Source organism: Theobroma cacao, chromosome 9 (assembly GCF_000208745.1).
Source record: "Theobroma cacao cultivar B97-61/B2 chromosome 9, Criollo_cocoa_genome_V2, whole genome shotgun sequence".
Taxonomy (NCBI): domain Eukaryota; kingdom Viridiplantae; phylum Streptophyta; class Magnoliopsida; order Malvales; family Malvaceae; genus Theobroma; species Theobroma cacao.
The window spans coordinates 3,499,888-3,522,196 of record NC_030858.1 but is presented as its reverse complement, the minus strand read 5'-3'; the positions used below and the strand labels follow the sequence as shown (position 1 = coordinate 3,522,196).

At 33.2% G+C, this 22,309-nt stretch overlaps 4 protein-coding genes across 4 annotated transcripts; all 4 read right to left on the bottom strand.

Annotated features, from left to right (window-relative positions):
- LOC18588204 (pectinesterase inhibitor) lies at nt 8,649-9,200 on the bottom strand. The gene has a single exon (XM_007012446.2). It carries the CDS (start codon nt 9,198-9,200, stop codon nt 8,649-8,651), a length of 552 nt encoding a protein of 183 aa, XP_007012508.2.
- On the bottom strand, nt 10,672-12,617 carry LOC18588203 (pectinesterase 3). The gene is made up of 2 exons (XM_018127091.1): nt 11,498-12,617; nt 10,672-11,385 (listed from the first exon to the last, which is right to left on the bottom strand). The coding sequence occupies exons 1-2, from the start codon at nt 12,594-12,596 to the stop codon at nt 10,703-10,705; spliced, it is 1,782 nt and encodes a 593-aa protein (XP_017982580.1). The 5' UTR covers nt 12,597-12,617; the 3' UTR covers nt 10,672-10,702.
- LOC18588202 (putative pectinesterase/pectinesterase inhibitor 45) lies at nt 13,435-16,262 on the bottom strand. The gene is made up of 3 exons (XM_007012444.2): nt 15,190-16,262; nt 14,821-14,981; nt 13,435-14,426 (listed from the first exon to the last, which is right to left on the bottom strand). The coding sequence occupies exons 1-3, from the start codon at nt 16,113-16,115 to the stop codon at nt 13,735-13,737; spliced, it is 1,779 nt and encodes a 592-aa protein (XP_007012506.2). The 5' UTR covers nt 16,116-16,262; the 3' UTR covers nt 13,435-13,734.
- LOC18588201 (probable pectinesterase/pectinesterase inhibitor 12) lies at nt 17,878-20,126 on the bottom strand. The gene is made up of 2 exons (XM_007012443.2): nt 19,033-20,126; nt 17,878-18,860 (listed from the first exon to the last, which is right to left on the bottom strand). Exons 1-2 carry the CDS (start codon nt 19,949-19,951, stop codon nt 18,172-18,174), a joined length of 1,608 nt encoding a protein of 535 aa, XP_007012505.2. The 5' UTR covers nt 19,952-20,126; the 3' UTR covers nt 17,878-18,171.

Below are 22,309 nucleotides of genomic sequence, written 5' to 3'. Positions count from 1 at the left end.
TTAGAGTCCCCAAAAGAGCTATTTCAGTAGTTGATAATTTGAGTTAAAATTTTAAAATAAAAGATGATCACCCTTCTTTATGCAATTCAAAATTATATATACGAAAAAATATATAATAAAAGTAGGTGATAAAGTGGCTTAATTATATATTCTAGCTAACTAGCTACCATGAAATCAGTAATTTTTTATTTTCTCTTTTTCTTTATTTTTGGTTAAGGAAAAAGAGCTACGAGCTGCAAATTGGTAACTAACGAAAATGGATAAGAATGGAAACGGGCTGTTAAGTGGAAAGGTATCCATAATTCTTAGTTTGTCTATTACTCAAGTTGTTACGAATTATGATGTTCTCTCCGATGGCATTCCAAGTGCGAAAGAAGGTCAATTCTCCCGTGGGCACAAAGTACAGAAAAGAAAAGCAATTAGCACAGAATCTTAAGGCGATCAAATCTTTTCCTGACCTTTTTCAGGAATTGGCTGTTCTTCAGGGATGAATCAGCAATCTTTAGCTTTTTCTTAAATGAAAAGTTGTACAACTACTAATGGAATGGAATATTATAGCTGGCCTATGTTGGTGTCTCTCTTAATCCCTGGCCATACATGTCTCCTTGGCCCTTTCCCCCCACTTAGACTTGTACTATTTTATATAGGTTCTTACATATCATATACCTGTTCCACGAGATCATGGACCAATAAGAGGACGCCAAATAAACACATATGTGGCAGACACATATAGTCCAATCAGCAATTACTTCGATAAAAAGACAAAAAAAAATGGTTTTCGCTTTGAATCTTCTATCGCTGAATTATATGTGCACAGCCAGCGTTAAGTATGGACAAGGTTTCAAACAGAAGTTAATCAGAAAATGTGAGGTTGTAAAAAAAAATGATCAAAAGACTTATCTAGTTCTTATACATTTTAATTTTATTTTATTTTATTTTTTATTTAAAATTAAAATAATTTATTTTTTTAATTTAAAAAATTACGTCAATTTAGTCTCTCTCCCTAACCTTATTTAATCTTTTCGTTAAAAGATGACATCATCATTGATGTGTTACATTTTGATGATGTAACATTTGAGATGATGACGTGGCATGCCACGTGACACCAAGTGATGACATGGCAATACCACGTGGCATTATGTGATGACATGGTAGTGTTGACGTGACATTGACATGCTGACAATATCAGTGCCAAGTGGCAGATCAAAAAAAATTTAAAAAAAAAATTCTACCATGTCATAGGGATTAAATTGAACAAAAATATATAGTACATGGATTAAATTGAATAAAATTGAGATGTTTAGGGACTAAATTGAAAAGATATTTAAAAAATATAATTATTTAAGTAGATTATTGATATGCTTATTAATAAGCCAAATATTTATGTGTAAAAAATTTATGGTGTTAAAAAATATATATAAATACCTTCTTACTTAATTATTTGATTCTAAAATATGTAAATTAATTTATATTTTTTACAAAAATTAAGTTTGAATTCTCCTTCTATAAAAAAATTTTGAAAAAATTTCATACCTAAAATCAAATTTAGATGAATAATTTGCATTATATTAAAATACGATAATATAAAATAACTAAATATATTGATTTAGTTACAACTTTCACAATTTACAAATACAAACTTTCACAATTTATAAATACACATTCTTTTGAAATTATTCAACTCTTACCCAATTTACCTTTCATTTAAATTCACTCAAAATTTCTTATAAAACAATTTTATTTAAATTCAAATACTACAATCAAAATTTGCTAAATTTAAATTTAAATTATTAATTTGGATCTACAAAAAATTTATTAATAAAATAAAATAGTACAAATATTTACTGTTATATTTAGCTTTATTAATTATAAATGCAGTTTTTAATGTAAAAAATTTCAACTTAAAAAATATAACTTGAAATATTAAACAAAATAAAAATATAAAAAATAAATAAATAATTCAAAGGGTAGAGCTTAGATTCTAAGGTTATAATAAGATGTTTGTCATGTTCAAATTAAGTAAGTCAAATTAATAAGTTATTTTTATAATTATCACCAACTGCATATCTCCGTTCTTCATTTTTTTAGAAGAAAAAACTAAATTAACATGTTTTGCTAATTTGACTTTAGCTCCGGTTAAAAACTAAGTTAAATTAATTTCAAATTTTATACTATTATAAATAGAAAAAAAAAGAATTTATTTCATCCTTTTATATTATTTTATTTTAACGTAATACAAGTTATTCATCTAAATTTAACTTCAAGTATAATTTTTTTAAAAATTATTTTTATAGAAGGAGAATTCAAACTTAATTTGTATAAAAAAATAAATTAATTTACATATTTTAGAATCAAATAATCAGGTAAGAAAATATTTATATATATTTTGTAACACCATAAATCTTTTACACTTAAATATTTAGCTTATTAATAATAAGCATATCAATAATCTACTTAAAGATTTATATTTTTAAATATTTTTTTCAAATTAGCCCCTTAACATCTCAATTTTAGTCAATTTAGTCTCTGTGTTATAAATTTTTATTCAATTTAATCTCTATAACATAACGAATTTTGTTTTTTAAAATTTTTTTATCTGTCACTTGACACTGACATTGTTAACATGCCAATGCCATGTCAACACCGTCATGTCATCGTATAATGTCTCGTGACATTGTCATATCATCACTCGGTGTCATGTGACATGCCACGTCACCATCTTAAATGCCACATCATTAAAATGTGACACATCAGCGATGATGTCATCTTTTAATAGTAAAATTAGATGTCATTAGGAGAAGGGACTAAATTGACATAATTTCTAAAATCAATAAACTAAATTATTTCGATTTTGAATATAAAAATTAAATTAAATAAAATTAAAAAATACAAAAACTAAATAAGTCTTATGATAAAAAAAAATAGAACAACTTTGGTGAAGGAAAAACATTTGAGTTGCCCCTGTATTTAGGAAAAGGTTCCGACACAACACTAGTACAAATGTACAATGCTGCAATGCTTTTTGGATCGTATAGAAAAAAGAGGAAACAGTCATCCGACAAAACAATTAAGGATTATCAACAGGAGCTTGGATTTGATGGCATCATACCTAATCTAATCCACAAATTTTTTTTTTGAAAGGTGATGATATTATTAATAGTCCCACAGATGTTGATCGATCTGTTTTGATTTAGAAGCAATTAGAGGCATCTGGTAATCCACTGATCACATCTGTTAGACCGCAGTTTTAATGGAAGATGGCCCTCTACCCATTCCCCACAATGCTGACAGTCATGGGATTCTTACAAGTTCTACGTATAAAAAGTTCACACACACAGGTAATCGGCTTCTGTAGCTAAAACGTTTGCAGAAAACTGGCATTTTCAAACAGCCGATAAGGTGGTTGCTGCGGTTGTTGGTGGATTACAGAGAATTCGTTGAGGGCAAACGGAACAAATGATGAGCCCAAAATGCCACGCCATGTCATGGGAATTATGTTTCTGGGAGACATTGGCACATGCCTACGATGGAGGACAAGTCAGCCACCAGGGGGATGATAAGGCTAAAAAGCAACAATTAAATTTGCCAATTCATAATCTGATCTTTTCTACGGGGGGCTTGAGAGCATACTATCCAGAAATTTCCCAGCTTCTAAAATTGTGTATAGCTGCAGCCTGCTGGTTCTTATTTGGTAGGGTTTGAGCTGGGGGTTGAAACTTTTACAAGCTGAAAAAGCAACATGGGCTTGTAAAGTTGAAACCCAGAGCGGGATAATGAATTTTTTGGAGGGATATACGTGCACTCGAATGTAAAGCAAACCCACATAGAATGAGTGGCTGGCCTTGCATGACTTGATGAGTATGTTATGATTGTAAATGAATTGAAACCTCATTTGCAATTTTTAGTTTTCGCTTTTTTGGGACCTCAACAAAGTTTCATCAATATCCATTTAATTTTTATTTGACTTTATTTCAATAACGGCGTATTGAAACTAGAATATTAATTTTTATTTGACTTTATTTCAATAACGACGTATTGAAACTAGAATATTTATGAACGTAATGTTGATATATACCCTTGAACTAACTAGATTGATCAATAAATATATATATATATATATATTGTTATTTAATATATAATTAATCGCATAACTATATGTGATAGAGATTTTCTTTCATGTTAGTGAAATAATAAGAAGTTATTAAGTACTAATTGGATGAAGCTCATGAAACATAAAGGCCTTGTAAGAGAATTGTAAAGTTATTACAATTACGAGATCACTATGCATTAAATCCATATTCTTAAAATTGTTCCTAGTTATTGTATTATCAAGACAAAGTATTGATAATTCTTAAAAACTAGTACATGTTAAGACTTTTTACTTGAAAAATAAGCAATCGATCTCATAGATTGAAGTATATGGGATACTTGAGGATAACATATAGGTGCTTGTTAAAGAACAAGTTCACTGAACATGACCCGCTATGAGAACTCCATTTGATATTTCATTTAAGTGTCTATGGAAAAAGTTATCATGTGATAGTCGTGCAACTAATCCTTGGACTTGAGACACTAGGTCATCTTGTATGGGGAATGACATATTTTGATTTCACCTTTACTGGTTTGGAGGCGAGTAGATACCTAAACATAGTGTTTTTTAGTATGCCATGAAGCATGCGAAGGTGAATGAGTGATCAAGAGAGGATTCATCACCCCAAGTGATATGAGGGGATGTATCTCACTTGTTCTCAATTCTTAATTAACTTGTATAAAGTCTTTAGCCAAAGTATGATGAATTTGAGAAAAGTTAGTTTCTTAAATTCATAAGGTTAGTTATGAATTATGAGAACTAATATGGAATGTCATAAGTAGACACCGAGCCATAATTAATGATATATCTGAGATATTTGATAAAAGGACCGTATTGCACTGAGAGGCTTATCACTGAAGGGCTTTGTCAAATTCTTTAATTGATTCTCTAACATTTGGGTGGTTATGATGTATTGATAGATGCTGCTCATAATCTATAAATATAAATTAATTATCAAATTGATATTTGATTATGATTTATATTTATTGCTAACATATTAGAAGCCTAATAGGTCACACACATTAAGTGACATGATTGGGATTAAATATGAATAATTAATTAAGTTGGACTTAATTGAAAAGAACAAAATAAAGTGAGATATTAATTAAGTTTTCAGAGACTTAATTAAATTAAAATACAACTGTTGTATTTAGGGTTGCAAATTAATTTGGCTATATAAATATGTTATGTTAGCAAAAAAAAAAAAAAGCCTCAAACCACTTCTCAACCGTTTCATAAAATAAGAAAAAAAATAGTTTTATTTGTCTGACAAAATAAATATTCGGCAAGAACTTTTGGTCTTTTGTTTTAGAAATAAAACTTACTAGTACAAGTAAAATCCTACATTTGAGAAGGTTTTATTCAGTCACTGTGTGGATTACTGTTAGAGGCCAAACACTTGGATGACTGAAGATTTGACAAAACCTAAAAGTGAAGAAGCAAATATTTTAGATTTAATTGGCTCTTAATTATGATATTTAGAATAAGGTATGTAACTCTTAAACTTAAAAGTGTTCATAATTAATTTGAGAGTTACATGAAAAACACAAATATTGATCTTGTAGGATTCGACTGTTTCTCTAATTGAATACTAATTTATTTTTTCGCTACGTTATAATTTTAATTTATTGATTATTTTTATATTTGAACATGAGGTTGAATCCCAACACGTAAAACTTAGATGAATATATTCAATAAATGAGCATGAAATTCACTATTCTGATCTTATATTATTATAATAGGCATTGGATTAAAAATAGAAATACTTTATCCAAATTTATGTGACTCGACGTGATTTTTAATCAGTGACTAAGAATACGAATATACAATCATGAACAATGTCGTGGAAAAATAATAGGAAAGGTATGCATATAAGACAACATTTCAAATGTACAAATATTCCATTTCTGATGAGACCTCAGTTAATATTAAGGTTTGCATGCCAAGATTGAATGTTAGATGGGCATTTTAAATTTAATGCAGGTTTGAAAAGGTGTATGCATAGGGAGATAGAGACGACCATGGCAAAGTGAGTGAAATAGGATCTGCACCTAGTTATGTAGGCTTTTCAATGCTTGAAATGAAATTAATTAACTTAATGAGTTGATTAGAATCTTTTATAATAGATTAAGATTACTTTTCTTTTCGCTTCTATTAAGTTTAATTAATTTTTTATTTAAATAATAATCATCCAAATTAATTTTTTAAAGTATATAATATTGAAAGATTGGCATATACCTTGTTCCAATATAATATTGCAGTATTTAATATATAAACAAAGTAATAATTAAAATACAAGAAAGATAATATTGTAGTTTTTGATTTACAAGTGCTTTGTTGGAAATAGAATATCAAATTTTGAAATTATTCTTTTTTATTAAAATATAAGTTTAATATATTATATATTTTTTATTGTTAATTTTTTATAATATCATCTCTTAAATATATTTTTAATATCATATATTTTATTTTTATTTCTTATTATAATATTGTATATTTTATTTTTATTTTTTATATTATATATTTTATTTTCATTTTTTTTATAAAAGATAATATAAATTTTATTGATAATCATCATGGCTATTGAGAGTAATAAAGAGACATCTCTCGATTTCTATATAAAAAAACAAATTATAACATTGCAAGATATTTTTAACAAAATAACAAAATTAAAAGGTAAAAATGTCATTAAAAATATTGCAGAGTGTAATATAATCTGATTGCATTTGTTGTGAACTACAATTATATATTTTGTAATTTGTGGTTTGTTGTAAAACAAATACTATAATTGGAGGCGGAGGGAAGGGGCTAGTAGGGACCTCGCTCACAAAATTTCAAAAATTTATATTATTTCCTTTATTTTGTTTTAAAATTCTATTTTTATTTTTTAAAAATTTTATAATTTTGTTCTTTTAAATATTAAATATTTCATTTTTATCCTCTCAAACTTAAAATCTTGACTCTATCACTAACTGTAATATAATTTAATTAAGCACATTATAAAAAAAATACTCTCTCCCTCTCATACCAAAAGCTACCTAAAAGTAATCCATTTTTTTAGTGCAAATAATCACTTATTAATCACTTTAGGAATAAGTTAATAGTATAGATTAAGGATAAGATTGTTTCCGATCCATCTTTTCTGACTTCAATGAGATCACTGTAATTGGATAATGATTCTTTAGACATGTTTTCCTATTGGTTGTGCTAGGAAAAGTGAAAAAAAGGTTACGACTTATATCACCAAGGCCCAAGCCTTTCTTTCTTTCCATTTCTTTTTCCACAACAGATAATGAGAGGGAATTTCCCTCTATCTTTTCCGTTCTTGTTTTTTTTTATTGATATAATATTTTAAAAATATTTTTAAATTATTTAAAAATTTTAAATAAATATTTATCTTTTATAAAAAATATCAAGTGATTATATAAACATGTTACATTAATATGTCACATCATCACTAATTTTAACTTATGAACATATCACATAATTTATAATAATAAATAAAATCTTAAATCAAAATAAAAATATAAAAATTTAATTAAATCACATAAAAATAAAAATTTATTTAAATAATTCAAAAAGTTTTCTTATTTTTTTCTTTACTGTTTTTGGTAACTGTTTCCAGGAGCTTCCATTTCTAACTCAAAATTACTAAAATTTCTATTTGACATTTTTGCGGTTGTATATAAATATCACAGATTTTACATCAATAAAAAATTGAATAAGTCTTAGATATATAAATATAGACCTTTCGTCACCTATAAGGTATGTTTTTTAAGTTGAGAATGTGAGCCCGTAATTTATAGACTTACTTAAATTATATTTTCATAGTTTAAGATTGTACGAAGTTGGACTTTAAGTTTCGACTTGTGACATTTGATATCATAGCAAACCCAGATCTTTACTGATTTGAGATCCCCATGAAAGATATAAAGATCGAAGCAGATTCGGACTAATATAAGAGTACCTCTCTTTTATGGATAAATAGTTAATCCCTCTTTTTTATGAATAAAGAATCAATGAATCGGTAAAATAGAGTAAGATGTCATAAATTTCACATCACTAAAAGATGAGATAGACCTTAAATATATAAACATAGACTTTTCACTTTCAAGCATGTTTTTTGAATTAAAAACATGAATTCATAATTTATAGGCTTATTTAAGCTTAAAGCTTAAAATTGGATGAAGTTAGGCTTAAGTTTCAGGTTGTGATAATAAATACTATTCAATTATAATATATATTACGATTTTAATTATTTTTTATTGGATTAACCGATGGCAATCAAGATATATTAATCTAAACTTAAACAAAGAAAGGAATGATACAGTACTACATAATAAATTCTACTGCCGTCCTTCCAGCTGTGAAATCGCCCCCTTGGTACAATGTGCTTCATGAATTTTCAAGAAGAAAAGAAGAAAAAGCTGCTTTTTCAACATCAAACTTCTAATTCATGATGAGTGACTACTTGATTAGAAACAAAACGGTAGTGGCCTAGAAAAGCAGCCACGAAAATGGCCTGACAATCAATCAGTGGGAATAGCCGATGTCACAATCAACTTAAAAGAGTGGTTATTGCCAGGAAATTACTACATAACTTGTAGAAATACTGGTTCCTCTGTGTCAGGGGGGGCTCATTTCCCGGCATCTCTCCGAAACCACCCTCACATGTATCAGAATCCGTCATTGCAGCAGCCACCAATGTGTTCACTGTGGTGTAAGACTTAGTCCTTAGAGCTTGTGCGGACTCTTGTAGATTATCAACAGCGTCGGAGTATTCTTCCATGCAATCACTTAGGCATCTAGATGCAAATGGGGTGTAATTACCAGGACTAAACTTCAAAGAATTAATGTGGGATAGTGTTTCCATTCCATATGCTATACTTACATTTAACGCAATGTCAGCCAACCCTCTAATATCTGATTTTTCACTCTGAGGATCTGATTTTAGAGTTGATACGCATACTTCATAGAATTGCGTGTGACTGCAAGCATTGGAAACCAAGTCTTTGCCTTGTAGCCTCGAAGATGTGGCCAGAGTGGCAGAAGAAATAATTAGCAACATAAAAAGAGATGAGACATCATCGAGAAAGAAACACGAAGACATTCTTTGTGGATGTGGTATTGAAGAAAACTTTGCTACATGACTGGTTTTTATCACGGAGCATTGGGATGGTGATACATCAAAAAACAAAGTGCTGAGGCTCACAAATCGAGACCCTTAATTCGATTTTTTGTTTTTGATTTTGTTTTCAAATGGAATCTCATCTTCTATTTGTCCGTTATTCAAGTGAAGACAGAGATCTCTGCGTTTTCGTTAATTGTAATTTTGTTGGCTATTCGTGTTTAGCTGGTAACACTCTTTCCAGCTTAGAAATGTTAAGAGCCAACGTCGGCGACGTGCATAAACTAAGCCATGGAAGTCGTATAATCAAATGTTTGAGGATTAAGAGTCAAGGTCGGTAGTACAAAAGACAAACTTTGCTGAGAAACACTAGGTTAAGGCCTGCAAAGCAATCTACATTCAGGAAAGTACAATCCAAGAACATGCTGCTACCTGGATGCTTTGACTATCCAGTGGAAAAGATACCATTTAATTGCGTTTGTATTATCTTTGATATATACGTGGGTGCATCTCGCGCGATTGTCAGACATCTTTCTTGATCAGTGTTTGCAAAGCGTTCATCAATTCATCATCAGCCGAGTTAGATGTGGCCTGTATATTGAAATTTGACGAGAAAATCCTTCTTAATTCCTTATTTGAAAGCAGAGCGGAAGCTGATTGAGTGTTTTTATATTGAGATTACCTGAAGCAACATGTTGTTCATGTTTAAAGCACTGAATGACCCATCAAAGATTTGTGTTAAATAATTAAATGATCCCTAATTTAGAGCAAAGCATACCTTTTAAAAGCTGTAAATGGGATGCATTAGAGGGGTTGATGCACGTCCTCGAATTCAAATCTTCTGTCTTCATTTTTTATTTCAACTCTCATAAATTGTTAATTGTCTTTTTTTTTTATTACTAATTAATACATATTTAAAATTTTTACCCTTTTGCTCTTTCATATTTTTTCCCTATTTCTCTTTTCACAACTTAATACTGGCATTTTTTTAGTAATTGGTCAGCTATACCTACTCAAGGCTATGGGATTCATTGTAAAAAACTTATCTGATGGGGTGAATGGAAGACAGCTTTCTACTGCTCTACACTTAATACCAATTGGATATTTCAGTAATTCAGTTGCATTCCCATGTATAGTTTGGATCAACAGTGTAATTGGTCAATCCAATGGTTATCCTTTGATGATAAATGTATTCCTAAATCAATGGTCAATTGTTGAATACTTCAAAGAAACAACAGGGACTTTTGTGTCATTGTGTGTTGTGGTTCTTGTTTGTTATCCAAAATATTCACCTTGACATGGATCAAATGATATTTGAATAAAACAACAATTAGTAGCACGTTGGTCTTTTTTTTTTTTAATCTTTTTCTTATTTATTTGTAACAAGTTATCTTTTTTTTTTTGAATAAATAAAATTTAATTTTTGAAAAAGTATATTTTTCTGCAACTGAACTTGCCCTTTTTGCACATTATTTTCATCTTCCTCATTCTAAACTTGATTCATAAATTATATTGGCCTTTGGCAACCACTGCCTTCCCCGGATAAAAGGCTCCACCGTAAATCTTGTTGCTTCTTCGTTGGTGAGATTGGGCCTAACACCGGGCCAATTAATTCGTTGACCGGTTTGTGATCCAGGCCCTATATTTTGATACTCGGCGTAGAATATTGTGTTAGGAGGATCAACTCCCTGTGTCCATTGGGTCCATCCTGCTGGGTCCACGAATTCTCCAATGTATGACTGCATGAATATCGTGGTGGCATAATCCTTCCAAGGTCTACCAAGGTACGTTGTAGCCGTCAGATTGTCGAAAGGAGTAATATTGCACCGTTGGATCGAAATTCCCGTGTTCTGATTTGGGTCAGTTTTGCTTTGGGCTGTGATCGTGTTGAACTGGTCAGGCCCGGGCTGCCTTGGTTGAATGCTGCAATTTTGCAGAACCACAGCCGCGTTTCCATAAATGAAATCAATGGTTCCAGCGATATGGCAGTCACGGTAAAATTGGCGATTGGCATGTGTATAGAGAGTGTCTTGGTATGCATCAAAGTAGCAGCGGTAGAATACAGATTGGTCTGAAGACGAACGCAATGCAACAGCTTGCTCTTTCACTGGGCCGGCAATGTTTCTGAAGCCCATGTCTCTTGCTATGAATCCCCTCCCAGCAGCAACTGCATGTATCGTGAAAATAATCAGCCAAAATGAAAGTTAAATTAATCTAAGAGGAACCCATCAATCTGCTAAAGGTGAAAATAAGTAATGACAATTTACATTTTCACTTACTGAAGGTGCCAGAGGAGAATGTTGGGGTTCCGTCCACCTTGTTCAAGCTGCCAGAGACGATTGTCTTGTACATGCCATCTCCATAAACCATTACATTCCAGCAGTCCTTATCAATTTTCACATTCTCTAAATATACTCCTTCCTTTATATAGATAACAAACCTGGATTTGTTCTTCTTTGGAATTGATTCCACTGCTTCACTTATTGTCCTAAAGTCTCCACTACCATCTTGAGCCACGATTAGATCAGGTCTAGGGTTTTCCTCCTGGAGCAATCTCCTCTCCCCGCTATGAACCCATCCTGGAAAATCGGAATCAGATTCGTGGCCATGGTGGTTGTCAAGTTTTAGCAACCTCCGATGAACAGAAACTTGGAAATGATGCAGGATGGTCATCAAGTTGGACGCAATCGCCAGGCTGTTACTGCTGAACTCAGTGGAGTTCCGCATAGCATATTCCACCTCTTGGGGTATAAATATGTGGTTTGCTGCCTCAATCAGGCCATCCAAACATGTTTCCTGATTCGTGATTGCGCTGCTAAGCCACGTCCTAATGTCGTTAATCTTGGCCTTTAAAAGCACAATTTTCTCTGCTTGTCCAACTTGCATGGATGCTATGGAGTCATTGATATACTCTACTGCGTCCTTGAAAAGGGTTTCACAATTGTCCAACGCTCCACGCACCAGGGGATCACTAGTCACATTAGAAGAAATGATCTTCTGTGGCAAAGACGAGAGCCTTATCAATTCATCGCGCGCAACTTGCATGGACAGCGTGAAGATTTTTCCAGGGCTTGGACTTGGGTCAGTATCATTTGAGGAGCTCCTGAGGGAAGCTATGCTTGAATCGCAAGAGTCAGGATACCGAGTCATAATACATATTGCATCGATGTTCTCGGCTGTGTAATTTGCTGGATTCTCTTGAGATTTTGAGCTTTTTACAGGAAAGAGTATTCCTAAGACTGCACCAATTACGATGGCTATCAAGATGATGGTGGAGAGTGTGATGATGATCATCCGCTTGCGGGTCTTTTTTCGATATGCCTGTTCTTCGAGTTCATCTACCTTGCTATAGCTCTTGAAGGATTTCGTTGAATCCATATGGTTGTTCTTGTTGTATTGCACATGCTACAAGAAGCTTAAGAATATATATGAACGGCTGGAAAGAAGATACTGATTCTTGATTACCCATTTTTGATGAATTTTCAATTTCTTTTAAAAAATAAAAAATTAAGTTAACGAGGGTTGACTATGTTTAGCTCACTAACCATGGCCATCGAGATTGTTGGCTCGTTTGAAACGGCTGTTGATGAACAATTTTCATGTGGTTTAAGTTCAAAATACTTGGTCCCTGGTTAGTACTGTGTTGACAAATCAACATTTGGCAACAACCAGGTCAATTTCAACTATAAATTTTTTTATTGGTATGGAAATTCTTCTTTCTATTGTCTAACTCTAAAGCGTGTAGCCAGAAGGAACTTGTAGAGAAACTAACACTGATAACTTGATGGTTTATGGATGAAGTTGGTGGTTTCACTTGTTGTTTTCAAACAATACTGAAAGGCATTTATCTCAAGTTACAAGAATCTTCCATTTGTCCAAGAACTAGGAAAGTTTCAAAACGTAAACAAACCTCTTCTTGAAAGGGCTGGCCGGCAGCCACGCGGTTTACTGTCTTATTATTTATTTCTAGAACTACCACAAATAGAAACATTAACTATCTTGAACCAGCTTGCGTTCCCTTGTTGCCCATGGTGTTTATAAGGAGCAAGCTTGCTTTGTTGCAGTTAATCTATTTGAGGAAATGGATCCTTGTCTCTGAAAATCATTGCATTTCGTGTTGCAGTTGTATGTGGACAAATATATGAAACATGGATTATTATTATTATGACTAGGATCAGTTTGAAAAGATTAACAATCTCTTGAAAAATACAAAAAGAAAAAAAGAAGAAGCTGTCCTTAGACTTTAGGTAGACTTTTCTGGGGAAATAAGCAAGAGAAAGCGTCTGATAATACATTGTCTTTTTCTATTTCGTTATTGGTGCTAAGCATTCTGATACACAATATCATAGCAGATTAATTAATTTTTCTTTAGGTTAAGATTATGAAAAGGAAAAAATTCAATAAAATATCATTCACGCACAAATTTTCCAACTCAGAAAAAAAGATCTCTTCCTGCATTAAATTTCTGTTTACTAGTCTTGTTTCTTGAGATAACTAAATGACGAGAAATGAATCCTTAATTACCCAGCCCCATACGAACTGGAGCGCCTGTTGCCTTGATCCATGTCCCTTGTAAGAAAGTTTCTACGGTAAATTTCATGGCCTCATCCTTGTTAATAACCTTGCGGCCTGGCCACTTGACCCTGGCATCAGTTTTGGCACCAGGTCCGTTGTTGTTGTACTCTGCATAGTAAAGGGTATTAAGTGCAAAGTTGCCTTCCCATTCTAGCCATCCAGCAGGGTCAATCAAATCCTCGATCAGTGATTCCATTACGATAGTCCTGGAGTATTCCTTCCAGGGCCTGCCAAGGTAACTCTTGAATTGGCTCTTGAAGGAAGTGAATGAATCATCTGGCAAAATTTTACAGTTTTGTAGGACGATTCCTGTTGTTTCAAATTTGTCCTTCCGGCCCTGGGCTGTAACAATGTTCTTTTGGTTGTCCATGGGCTTCCTAACGTAAATCAAGCAGTTCTGGAACACAGCAGCTGCGTCACCGAAGATGAAATCGATGGTGCCAGCGACCACACAGCTTCTATAGAACTGGCGATGAGTTTGTACGTAAAGGGTGTCCTGGTATCCTTCAAAGCGACAATTAAGGAAAATTGCCCGATCAGCATCAACTCTCGCAGCAACTGCTTGATGCTTCTCGGGGCCAGCAGTGTTTCTGAATCCCATGGCTTTTGCCAAAAACCCATCTCCGGAAGCCACTGGAACAAAAAAAAATGTCAAATTACATTTCAGCTACACATCGGCATGTCCTTTATTTGAAACTTGAGATTGGAATGAAACAGGAGCCATATACTCTAAAGGTTTTACCATTTAATTTCTTTGTTGATTTCTAAACTTTTTACCGATTAGGACTAGAGCTAAACTCATTTTACTCTTCACTTTTCATTTCCTTTAATAATTTCAGATGACTTAAAATTGATAAGTTCTCTGAATTATAAGGTGAGGCTTGCCTCTAGCCCTCTACTGGAAAACACTAGCAAACAAACAAATCAATTATAGAAATTAGAAAATCATCCCTTTCAATTTGAGGAAGATTCATCTCAAACTGCATGCTATACCATATAAGTCATAGGCAGAAATTAATCAACATACCAAAAGTTGCTGTCAGGTAAGTGGGAACTCCATCAACATAATTTTTGTTCCCAGTGACAATGGTCTTCTGGGATCCATCACCATAAATAGTAAGGTTTACCATTTTCTTTGTTACAAGTACAGTCTCCTCGTATATTCCTGCCTTGACATATATCACATACCTGCATTTTGAAAGTGGAGAAATAGCTTGTCTCAATAAATATGTTCATCCAGAAAAGGATCAAGTATACTGGAAAATTATATTATGAAAATTAATGGAAATTAACGATGAGATCAAAAGGATTTTTTCAACGATGGATCATTAAATTCATATTAACAAATCGTATTCAATATATCCAACAAATCAAGATTATAACTAAAGAAGCATACCTTCCATCATATTTTTGGGGCATGGCAGCTAGTGCTTCAGAAATTGTTGAGAAATTTCCGCTACCATCTTTTGCCACAGTTACATTTGGTGTCGGCTTCTCAACATCAGCACCCTTCAACAACCTGCGTTCGTCATGGTTCAACCAGTTAGGAAGTCCATCCTTGTCCACTGAAGGAGAGGTGGATTCTAAAAGGTGGCGACTGGCTGCTGGCATCTCCATTACTGATGAAACGTATGAAGACAATTGTCTAGCCATGGCAAGGGAATTGCTGGTGAGCTCCTGGCTTGAGTTCAGGGTACTCTTGATATCAGTCTTCAACTTTCCATCTGCGAAGCTATCAATGCAAGTTTCTTGGTAAGACATTACCGCACTTAGCCAATTGTTCAATTCACCACTGGATAAGAGCTTCCCTGTATCTTTGTCCCCTACTTTACCGATAGCTGTCGCTAATTCTTCCTTGGCATTGGCCATGACTTCTTTACAAACATTAAAGGCTTGTTTCTCCCCTGGGGAGTTGAATTGGAATGAGCTGGCTTTGGTAAAGGCCTTCTCAAGCTCATCAGCAGTCGCTGAGATTGAAGACTTGAGAAGATCTTTGGGTTGAGCCGTATTTGGGTGCTCTTTCACTGCCTTCTTAAGGGTGCTCTCGCATGATTCCTTGTAAGAGGTACCATTGCAAATAGTATTTATGAGCTTTTCTGACCGTGACACCTGCTTTGTAGATGGAGCTTGGTGTGCCTTGTTGTTGGCAGAAGTCCCTTGTTGTTCTTTATTCTTAGTTGAGACAATTACAAAGATTCCGGCCGCAACTAGACCAATGACGACACAGGTTGTTACCACGGCAATGCCAACCCTCTTTCTGAATTTCCGTTGTCTCTCAAGCCTGCGGCGTTCTTGTATTAGGTCAAAATCTTGGAAAACCATTGTTAAAGTGGCTTGAGGCAGAGGTCTCTCTGCCTTAGGTTCAAGCTAAGGCAGAGAGTGAAATCAAGAAATCCAATGAGAATATATATATTCCTGCGCTTCCTTCCTCTTCCAGGTTGCTCTTTGGATTTGAGGTTCAAATCTTAATGCCATGCAATTTACAAAGGGAATCTGGACAGGAGAGCTTTCAGGCATTCTATTTAAAAGTTAGTTATATTTACAAAAACGAATGATAGAGATTTTAACTCTCTCCCAACCGCATTTCCCGCGAATTCTTGTCCATATAGCTTTCAAATTTTTACCGTTGAACTCAAAATGCTTCTAACCGTGTGTAAATTTTGCAGCTAAATTAGTCCAGTTGTTAAAGGCTAATTAGCTGACTTAGGCGTTGCTAAACTTGGGCAAACCCTGCTTTTCTTTGTGGTTCTGATCAACCTATAACTAACTTGAGATTTTTGTTACAATGGGTATTCAGTGATTTCATTACTCTAGTCGCCTCTTACGAACAACACCAAAGATTAATTACAGACCTCAATAGCAGTATTAATTATTTCTCAGCCTTTTGTTTTTGTCTCTATATGTAGACGATTGTAGATCTTAGGATTTATGTCCAAATGCATAAAGAACGTGATGTATTGCAGAATAACAATTGGGAGGAGGGGGATATATATCGGGTTATTTACTTGAATGTACACGTGTCTTGTTTCTTCGAAAAAAAGTGTCATTGGCTTTGAAATGACCTGTCCCTTTGAAAATTCGAAAAACAAATGCAACGTGGTAATAGATGGTCTGTCTTTCATGGTTTCTATGAGTTACTTTCGCTTTGGAAGGTGAATATCCATAACAATCCATGAAAGGCCTCGTTATCAGAAAACCAAAAATTTAGATGTTGTTTTGGGCTGGGTTTGGCGTAAATTCTAGGCTTTGTCTCTCCATCTAAAAATTTTTACTACTAGTACCATTTTATTATTTATAAATTTTATAATTAACATAATATTTATTAAAATTCATCAAATATTTTAAATATAATTTTAAATTTTAAATTATTTTTTATGAATTATTTTTAATTTATTAATGTAATTTTCATTGATAATTTACATCAAATTAATTTAAAATTTGTTTTAATCAATATTTAACAAGTAAGATTATCTAATAAATATAATTTAAATATTTGGATACGGATTCAAGCAACAATTTAAATATTTAATCAAATATTACCGGAACTGTGGCCTACTGGGCTTCATTGAGTCCAAACTGGAACTCGGTTTGAAGCTTTTTATCGCCTTTTTGGGGCTCTCAAGTCCCAAAAAAATAAATGATGAAGCGGGGTCAATCAAGCATGGAGAGCGACGGTTATCTTGTGATAGAAAATAGGATGTGGCCTCCGTCAAAGGAAGCAGCAACGCGTGCAGCAAAGAAACATGTTGCGTCCATTTAGGTGTTAAAAAGGACAGCTCGTAGACTTGGAACTTCAAAAGTTCAAGACCACTTGTTAGACCGAAACAAACTTAGAACAGGGAAAAGATTTCGAGGCCTTGGGTCCGGAAATCACCAACTCCCCACCAATGTTTTCCCTGGTTGGAATTATTATCAGCTTTTAGTCAAGAAAAGCATCTCACCGACAGATATTCATTTATAATCATATTTTCAAGGAAATTCTTTCGATATTTTTACATAAATTTGAAAGATAGAAAAATGTCAGCCAGTACGTATGTTTGGTTCATCAATATGTTCACCAGCAGCCCATGAAGAAATTTAATGCTAAGCCAAAATAATGTACAGTTCAAAACATTCACCAGAATCACTTCAACCAAATCGCCTTGGGCAATTCTGCTTGGCAGTTTGCACTTTTTACAGTTCTATATTACAAATTAAACTTTGAAAACTACAACCTACCATCAGACAAGACTCAAGGTCCATGTGGGTCTGACCTGTAAAGTAAAGCCTCTCTTATATCTTAATTATCTTTCACAACCTTCTTGCAGGCCACTCGGCTAAAGTCTCATTACAGTATTAGAAATAGACTAGAAAGACCAAGATGGTAGTTATACTTTGGTCAAATCCCTTCATCATATGGGAATGAAGTAGAATCCAGCCAGGCTTCACCAGTAATGAACTCTGAGACTGTAAAATTATAGGCGCTATCATAATCCATTATGTGATAGCCAGGCCAAGTAACTCGATTATCCGTTCCTGAACCTGGTCCATAATTATTGTACTCTCCATAATAAAGGGTGTCTAAACCTTGATCACCTGACCACTTAGTCCATCCAGTAGGATCGATAAAATCATCAATGTAGGATTCAAGATAAACTGTTGTCGAGTACAGCCGCCACGGCCTCCCAAGGTAGCTTTTAACACTGCTTGAATTCCCATACAGTTCGTCTGTGGCAAGAACTGAACAATTCTGTATCGAAATTCCAGTGTTCTCATCTGGGGAGTCTCGAGATTGAGCAGCAATTACTGTGAACTGACCTCGCATTGGCATTCTGGAGATTATGTTACATGCCTGGAAGACCACAGCAGCATTCCCAAATATGTAATCTATGGTACCATATATGTCACATTTACGGTAAAATTGTCGAAAGGAGTGGGCATATAATGTATCCTGATAACCATCGATTGTGCATCTGTACAGTGCAGCGAAGTCTGCGTTTACTCTTAATGCAACTGCTTGGTGCTTCTCTGGCCCTGCGCTGTTCTCGATGGTTATGTCCCGAGCCAAAAAGCCTTCACCAGATACCGCTGCAACATGAAGTTACTAAACAATGAGTTAAGTTATAACGATGAGTCATAATTTCAAATATATTCCCTTCCCAATGATGCATTCCATACAAAACAAAAGTTTTTTTTTCCAAAAAATGTTACTACTATTTATCTAATAATTTCACCAAGAGCTAGGAGTTTGGGGCATTACCAACAGTTGCAGATCTGAAAGTGGTCCAGCCATCAAACACACTTCTGTTACCAGTGATGAAAGTGACATCACTTCCATCTCCAAGCAGAACAATGTTGGTTTTGTAGCTTGGAATTTCCACATTCTCTTCATAAATCCCTTCTCTAACATTGACAATTATTCTGTCATTACTATTATTTGGAGCAAATTTTATAGCATCACTGATGGTACTGAAATTTCCTGTTCCATCGGCAGCTACAGTAAGCACTTCAGTCGGGTCGTATTCATCATCAGTGCTGTGCAAAATCCGGCGAGCTTTTCTTGACAACCAGCTTGGAAATCCCAGGAGGCGACGATTTCGATGGCCTTTTTTAGAACCTGACTTAGGAAGCATTGAAAGAGAGTTACTGACATGCTTGTAAGTACTAATCAAAGATTTCACCAGAATAGGTTTCAATGGACCGGAAGCAGAATCTAGTCCTTCTAAACATGTATTCTTGTTTGTGAGAGCTGCACTGAGATAAGCTCTTGCATCAGCTAGCTTCCGTGAATCTCCTGATCGGATTCTTGATACTGACTTTTGCAAGGAAGATAGTGTGATTTGGTGGAGGTCCTTGCAGTCTTTCATTGTTCCTCTTTGTTTTTCAACAATATTTGCTCTCCCACCATTAGAGAATAGATTGGTTAGCTTTCCAGCTTCAGATAAGGCACTCTGGAGAGTTTGGAGTAGGTAGCTAAGTATGTTGGGACTGATATTTATCGAAATGGAAAGCTTCAATGAATCAAAGCAAGCATCTGGGTATGGTGTGGTTTCGCAAAAACTTCGTATGGAAGAGAGATTGGAGTTCAGAGAAGTTGTAGAAGAAGTGTTGAGAGCAAATGTTGAAGAGAAGAAAATGGTGAAGAGGAGAACAGACAATTTTGGATTGGAGGAAGCCATTGAAAACTGCTGCAAAAGCTAAGAGGAATTTTCTTTATTTTATAGGCCTAGGAGATGAGATAAGGCTAAGGGGAATTGCTCATTGTTTTAACATAATGTCTTTGGGAACATAAGTTGCATGGATTTTTGTTTGGATTAACGTCTGTGATACTGTAATAACAATACAATATTAATCAGTTACGGTGGATTTTGAAGAGAATATGGTAGTGGAAAGTCTAAATTATGTAGCAGAGAATACGCGGAACTGAGATTGATGGCCACTTGTCTAGTGTCCTGGCTCCTGGGGCACTGAACTTTGCCGGTCTTACTATTCCTTTGTTTTTTTCCTTGCTACTCTCTTTTTTTCACAGGAAATTTGAGACAAAGAGACAAACTCATGGATATTTCAAATTTGCCAATTTGGATTGAGGGAGAAAGGAGCTGCATCAGGCCATGGACATTGTTTATATTTTCTTCACGCGTTTTACAACAATTTTCATTTAGATTGATGGGCTAATTAATGAGAAAACAAGTAGAGAAGATGGTCATGTTGGAGGGTATTCGGGCATGAATAAATACAAACAAGAACGAGGTAAGGGCTTTCGTATGGGTACCAATTTTTCATCCGCAGCATGCCAATGATTCAGTGCTTTTTCTCTATTTCCCATAAACAAGAGACAAACCGAAAAAAAAAAAATCCTCATTTTCCACGTATCAAGATTCAAATTAACTCAAACTCTCAAATTTAGAACTTTGAATTCTGCCTTCTTTTTTTTTTTTTTTTTTCTCTTTGCCCTTTAATTATAACGTAGTAAAGGTTAGCAAGTTGACGGTTGTCTTGTGTGTGGCGATTCACGGGATAAAGTCAAATATTGTATTTAACTTTTGTCCCTGCACATTAAATAATTTTCACATGCTTACATCCTTGATCAACAATTTTTAGCCTTCTTTCTTGTTAGAGGCATTTGTTTTCTGTATCTGACCACCCGATTGACTTGCAAGCTTCTTAACATAATTATTTAAACTTCATTTGATTTATATTTTTATTGTTAAAAGTAATAAAAATTAAAAATTAGATTTTTCTAAATGAAGAAAAAAATAATTATTTTTGAGCAAATCCATAGTAAACTCATGCATTATACACGGTCCGTATAACTTATACTCTTTAAGATGGAACCCACCCACCAAACACATCACAACTCTCCTCCTCTAAGATACATGTGGTAAACTTTAATAATTCTGTTGGAAGCCCTATCTAAACTGCACAACTCCTAAACTCTCCACGTGGGACTTCTTTTTATATATAGTATAAATCTTACTCGTAGTTTGTGTTTTGCATTCATATAATTGTTTAATGGTTATTGGTAAAAGATAATGAAAATAATTCATATTAATCATGATAAACAAAATTCATTATATTTTTCTTTCCTTTTATATTAGTGAAATGTAATTATTTATTTAATAAATTTATTTTTTATAGATTTCAGAATTTTTATTTTTATTTTCTTTGCATTATTTTGATCTTTATGATTATTTGAAAATTGATCTTTTTATAAAAATTATTTTCTTGTACTTTGTCAACACTTCAATGGGATCCTTTAAATTATTCATCTCTTTAACATTTTTTAGGAAAAAAAAATGTTACTACAAATTTTCATGAAAATTTTCGACTGTAATCGTCGGTGGCATTGGTTTCATCATTGATGATATTCTTCACATTTTCTCTTCTCATTTCTTTTCCCCTAATTTTTTACTAAAAGATCCTTGCATTTTTTTTCCTTTCGATCATTTAATTGATTCGATATTTTATAAAATAATATTAATTTGATCTTTTTATCTTTTATTTTTTTGAATTTTGGTTTTTTTTCATTCTTCCTTAATTTTTTTAAAGACTTTTTTCCACATTATCTAACCTTAATTTTATCATTAGTCAATTTTATTTTAATTTTCTTAATATTCCTTATATTAAACAATTACTAATTTTATTTCAAAGTAAATGAAAACTTTTGTATTAAAAAATTTCTAAATCCTCTCAACACTTTTAATATAATATTTGAAAAAAATCACGACAAAAAATTTATCATTTATAATTTTTTGAAATTTTATTATCAATCAGATTTTCGTAAACATTGAATAAAAATATTTTTTTATTATTTAATTAAATTAATTATGATATTTTTTACATTTTTTATTTTACGTGATATGATTTTTTTCTTTTGTATCGTTCCAATTTTATCAGATGTCCCCGAAGGGACATAAATATTTTCCGTTGCCGGGGATCTGTAGACACATAAATTAAAAAAAAAAAATAAATTAAATAAATAAAATAAAAAAAATAAAAAAAATAAAAAAAAAATCGGGATGGCTGGGGCCACCAAC